Source organism: Dermacentor albipictus, chromosome 8 (genome assembly GCF_038994185.2).
Source record: "Dermacentor albipictus isolate Rhodes 1998 colony chromosome 8, USDA_Dalb.pri_finalv2, whole genome shotgun sequence".
Classification (NCBI taxonomy): domain Eukaryota; kingdom Metazoa; phylum Arthropoda; class Arachnida; order Ixodida; family Ixodidae; genus Dermacentor; species Dermacentor albipictus.
Window position 1 is genome coordinate 108585940 of NC_091828.1, and position 6000 is coordinate 108591939.

Genomic DNA, 6000 nt, shown 5'->3' on the forward strand with positions numbered 1-6000 from the left:
TACGACAACGCTTGTCCTCGTTCTTGTTCATCCCTTGTCCCGCTTCGCGCTGAATGACATGGTCTCATGGAAAGCCAACTAGCCAAAACCATCCTCCTAAGTTACAATTTGTCGGTTTCCTAAGGCAAGCCCTTCTTACTCAACGCCTGGTAACTATTGAGCTGCTGACCTCCAACATGTGTTCGTCCTGGAACTGGATCGTTCGCTCAAAGACCTCCGTTCTCCTGCACCAGAACGGTTCAGAAGGGCGTCCGCTTGAATCTGCCTTTCTCCCTGTAGACTGTAAGAGCAGCAGTGGTGCCCTTACACATATGGTGTTCGACAACTTCAAATAGTGAATTCTAGATTCGCATACGATACCGAATAGCAAGGACCATTCGATTCGCGTGCGATGCCTTGAATTGCCGTTGTCTTATCTTTGACCACGTTGGAGGACCAGCACGGCGAGAAGCTGCGTGTGTGACGTCACGTATGCGTTTGGAACAGTCGGTTGCACATTCCGAATTTTCAGCTTTCCGGTTCTGCGGCTAAAAATTGAATTTGCTGCGGTTTACATGGAAAGTTCGTTTTAAGTGTTCTTTGGAGAACATCCTTTGAAAGGAACGTGCGTGTCTCAGTAACGGATAACAACATACTCGACCAACTCTGGTCTTTGGCCGAGTACTCAGCGCAGCCACGCGTGCGCCTTGTTCGCACTGGGCATACAACTTTGCTTCCCACTCTACTGCATTCACCACCAGGGCTTCGTGCATCGCCTCCGAGAACCGCAGCCCGATCACGGAGGCCGTGCTTTCAATTTTTAGACAACCCGTAACCGACAAGCACTTCATGGAATGAAGTGTTGACCGGCGTTTCCGCACCGCCAGCTGAAAAGTCCGTCACGCCCTATTGTACTTTTTCCGATTCATGAAAGCGAGCAATATTTGTCTCATGTGATCTCCTGAAGCATGGTCTGACATGTACACTCTAAGAACAGTTTACACCCTTTGGCTTGCCCCTTCTTCCACACAAAGATAATCGTCATCTGCCTTGATGCGTTTCCTTTCTTTATCGCTGCAAGCCCGGAACTTTCCAGTGACGAACGGCACGCGCGTTATCAGAAGAGGCACTCCAAAGGGTGTAAACTGTTCTATGCTGATAACGCGCGCGCCGTTCGTTACTGGAAAGTTCCGGGCTCGCAGCGATAAAGAAAGGAAACGCATCAAGGCAGATGACGATTGTTTTTGTGTGGCAGAAGGGGCAAGCCAAAGGGTGTAAACTGTTCTTAGAGTGTAGCGCGATTTATTTAAAGGGCTCAAAAAGTTTTGCAGGGCGCATTTTTGCGCGAGTTCAGACACTCAGGGAAGGAAGAAAAATAAGCAAGGGATAAGGCATGCACATTCGAAGATACAAATCAAAGAAGCAAATGAGAAGCTGTACCATTGTAGGCACTTTTACGCGTATATATGAGACATTATTACGTCTCGACGGTGCATTCAATACATGATCTCTTTGAAGTCACGGTTCAGCGGCTTGGCGAGTCCTAAGAACGTAGCCGTCGAACAATAGAGGAAGCAGGGACCATCTCGAACCAGGACGCCACCGCTTGGAGCGCGAAGCTGCTTAATCCACGTGATGCGCTTCTCCGTGCCGTCGGTAGAGTTTTGGTAGTGAACGTGTACACACTTTATGTGAGGCTTCAGGCTGTCGCTTAACGTCTGCACGCATACGTCGGCGATACTGTCCAGTAACGTCACCGCCGACAGAAGGCACAGGTACTGCAGGCGGCCGATGAGGGAGATGGCTTCCTGTAATGGAGGGATGCCCGAGAAAATTATATTCTTAAATAACTTAGACGTCCAAAAATTTAACAAGGGCGTATATGTCTTTAACTCGCACTCTAATGGTGAAAAAAAAATGATGCAAGGATGAATGATAGACATTTACATGCTTTATCCTTTCTTTTTGGGTGCATTGTACAGTGCATGCATTTGGGCTTGTTAGTTCATTACCTGAGCAGAAATATCACGGAATAACAGGATGTGTGTCTGTCCCTTTTTTCCCCCATGGTATTATTTACTTATTATTTGGTCATACTGTTAGCTGTTCAGCACCAGGAGCGATGGAACATGCGAGTGCGACAGGGAAGGAGTAGAGGCTAGAAAGTTTTGCCGAAGCAATTTCAGTTCCCCGTATGTAACCCTTCGATGCCCGTGCCTGCGGTAAACATTATAAAGTGAAATTAAGCTTTCAGAAATTGTGTTAAACAAACTAAAGAATTTGATGGGAGCAAATCGGTGTTGTGATACTGCAGGAACTTATGGTTGCGATCGGTTGCCTGTTCTGAGCGAAACAGCAAGCTCTGGGAAGACATAATTATTTTTTCGTTACTTCTGCCGTTAGATGGCGACAGTGTCTGCGACTGTAATTATATAGTTACCGTGAGCATTTGCTTCAAGAAAGATACGCAACTACAGTGCACCTAATGCAAAAGTACTTTGTTGCTGATTGGTTGGTTCATGCACAACAAGTAATGCATCGCGCAGAATCTGTATTTCTTTTTGTTCGCTTCTGAAAGGAAAGTGTGCGCATTTCATTTCACAGTGGCGGCAAAACTATTCTAGGTGTTTGCGCATTTCTGGGTCGTGCTAGTGGTCACTTTACATACATATTGGCTTCCTGTCGTTTCATGCAATAAAACATTGGGTATATCTAAATTAGTTGTAGCGCAAGCTGAACAGGGACAAGAGAGAGGGACATCTGACACACACAGCTCTTTGTGCGTGAGATGTGCCTTTCTGTGGTCCTTGTTTAGCCTTCGCTACAACAAAAGAATAAATAGCATACCAATAAGCCTCTATAGCTATCCTCATCGACAATTGGTAGTCTGCGGTCTTTCCTACCTCTCCCTCCACCATTTTTCACATATTTTGCACAGTACGTAACTCACTGAGCATATGTATAAACGAGGAAAGTTTGGTTCCAGCCCGATTGACACGTTTAGAGTAGGAACCATTCGTAAGTATGCTCGTGGCAATGAAAGCACATAGGTCAAACCCGACTCACCATTAGACACGCCTCGTCGATGGGCAGGGCATCGTGCCGAAGCACGAGACAATTCAGCGAGCTGTTTCTGGCGAGCAGCCGACCCAAATACGGGTAGTCTGTGAGCGAGGGACTAGGGCAGTCTGAGAGCCGCACGGAAACCGCTGGACAGGTCTCGATGAACCAAAGGGACATAGGGCCATGCACGTCACTGAGGGTAAGCCTGGCAAGCGCATTGTGAAACACGGGGCCGCCGTCTTGCATTTCCGGCTTGTTTTTGGGATCGTTGTAGAACTCACCTTCGCAGACAGCGCACTGAACGAAGCTACCCTTCCTTTCGATGCGGACGTCCAGTTCTTTGAAGTCGGGGCAGTTCTGCGCCAGACGGCGCAGAGCAGACGGGCGGCGAAGCCCGCAAGGGGTCGCGGAGAGGGATCGCAGATGCTCCAGTGAGCCGTCCTGGACTAGTGCCGTCAAGTCGAGGTCGGGGCCGAAGTGGAACGCGCTTATGTTAAGCTCGACGACCTGCTGGAGATTGACGGAGATGAAGTCGCGAAGACTGTCGCGGTAGGCGGCGCCCGCTGTCGCGTAAACACCATCGGAGGGCTGTGCCGGAAACAGCAGAAGGCAGAGTTCTCGCACTTTCGTCCAGAAGTGTCCAAAGCCGGCCAGGCTAAACCATTCCGCCGTGATGCCTTCTGCGTGGTGGACAGCAACCAGGACCAGCTGTTGCGGCAAATGGATGGGATTTGTGTACACGACAGCGAGATCTCGGAGTAGAACACAGTTCCACATGTTGCTCGATCTCTGGTAGCAGACGTTGGCGCAGACGGCCGCGCAGCTCGTGAAGTCCAACGGTGTGGACGGCAGGCGTTGATTGGAGGCTGGCACCTCGGAAGAGAACGTGAATGTTTCCGAATTGACGCCCTGTTGAAGCATGGTGTTACATTCCAGGAGCGCGTTCATGAAGTTTCCGCGCACGAAATGAACACGCAGCTCGTCCAGCTTAGGGCAGTAGCTGAGGAGCGCCGATAGAAGCTTGAAGTTTATGTCGCCGCTCACTTCGGCGTACATGCGGCGGAGACTGAGAGCCAGGGTGCCTGGCACTTGCGCCGCGGTGTTGTGCACCTCCCTTATTTCCGAGTCCACGTCCGTCTCAGCCACGAGGGTGAACTCAACTTCCTTCAGACGCGGAAGCCATTGTAGCATTAAATCGAGCAGGGCGCTCGGCCTGAGTGGGCAGGCAACGCACCGCAGGTATTGAAGTCCCTTACATTTGCCGATGTGTAGAGGCAATTCGCTGGGTTCGAGAAGAATGCAATTCGTCAAGTCGAGTGAGCGGATAGCTCTCAGGTATTTCGTAGATTCTAGCTTCTCGACCAGAGAAGACAGCCCTTGGTGGGCGCGTATGACCACCATTATTTCGGTGTCCCTGTGCCGTGTCTTTTTAGTGGAGGGCTTCACGTTCGGCGAATTATAGAGGCTCGACTGGTATGGCTCATGCAACGGGGAAAAGCGATGGTGCTAACCGACCGTTACGCGCGACTTTCTACGAATGCTTGGGTCACACGTGATACACTACGGGCGAGCAACGTGACGTCACGCAGGTGCGGTGGCGCTGGCGTAACTCTCAATGCGTGGATAGGAAATATTTCCGCGAGATTTTCGACGGCGTGCGTTATCTGGAAGGTGCTCGAACGAGTTTCACACCTTTACTCGGCAAACATCATTGTTCAAAGCGGCGAACTGCGGCGGAGGGGAGCAGAAGTGACAAAGCTGTTCGCTCGTTTCACCCACTTCTGTGTGCCTGCTTGTTCACAGTATGCAGTTACAGATGCATGAATTCGTGGATATGATATCCTACACGAGATAAGATTTTAGCGTAGGTATGCATGTGTGGCTGCAATATACCGCAGCCAGCTTCAAGGGACATAGAATCTAACCTGTACAATAGAGCTAAACCAACCCTTAACCACTAGGTAATACAACAAGCGTAGCCCTGTAGCTCTTGCGTTCGCAATTCAACTAGGGTTAACCAGAGCTACACCGCAGGCAATTTTTACATGAACTCGCTTCTGACAGGTCGCGAACAACGGTGGCATATAGGGTCGTGCCGACATATCTATGCGTCAGAACTGGACTTCCGGTTCCCGCAGCCGTCTACAACAGCTTCTGTTTCATGGGTCATGTCGTTGTGATTAGGTTAGATGCTTGTCTTGCCTTGTCATGATAGCCTTCCCGTTGCACAGTGCAGAAATCGCGACGTCACACTGCTTGCGCTCAAGTCTCAGCACCGGCTGCAGCCCCGACCAGTCAGCGTTTACATGCGCGCTGCAAACGGGTCGACCTGGGTCAACCTCGTAGAGTAGGGCCAACTCAGCCCGACGCGACGCTCCTTCAGGCCGACCGGCCAGCGTTTGCACGAACTTGACAGGCCAATTCCAGCCCGATAAACCGACTTGACCCGCTTCTGTCTGGTGCATCCAAAACGCCCCGGTATATTAGCGCTTGGCAGGGGATGTAGCCGGCGCTGCATCGTGATTAAGCGCGCTGCTTCTTTGCTTAACGATGGACAAATTGAAAACACTGTCACACCAATAACACGATGCGTCAACTCACGACTAATATTTTTCCTTAGAGCGTGGTGGCTATTGTACGGAAGTGACAAGAAAAAGAAAGAGGAAGTGAGGGCAACAATATTAGACAAAAAAAAAGCGAGACAGATTAAAACTGCTCACTCCTTTCGTCAACACGTGTGCGATCGGCGTTCATGTTTTTGGATAAGCGCGGCGTTTGAAATTTCTATGTTTTACGAATTAATATTCATGGATGGAGCGTTTTCGCTTCTACCTGTGTGGCGCAGTTTTGCTGCTTTACTAATCTCTTTCTGGGTGTTATCTAATGCGCGATATAACTTCACAGCCTTCCTGACCGGGGTTATTGTGAGCATGCCGGAAAACTCGATTTGAAAATGAA

At 49.9% G+C, this 6000-nt stretch overlaps 1 protein-coding gene across 1 annotated transcript; it reads right to left on the reverse strand.

Annotated features, from left to right (window-relative positions):
• Positions 1-1138: 1138 nt before the first annotated feature.
• LOC139049007 (uncharacterized) lies at positions 1139-5651 on the reverse strand. Its single transcript, XM_070524025.1, has 2 exons — positions 3046-5651; positions 1139-1787 (listed from the first exon to the last, which is right to left on the reverse strand). Exons 1-2 carry the CDS (start codon positions 4441-4443, stop codon positions 1476-1478), a joined length of 1710 nt encoding a protein of 569 aa, XP_070380126.1. The 5' UTR covers positions 4444-5651; the 3' UTR covers positions 1139-1475.
• Between the last annotated feature and the right edge of the window lie 349 nt (positions 5652-6000).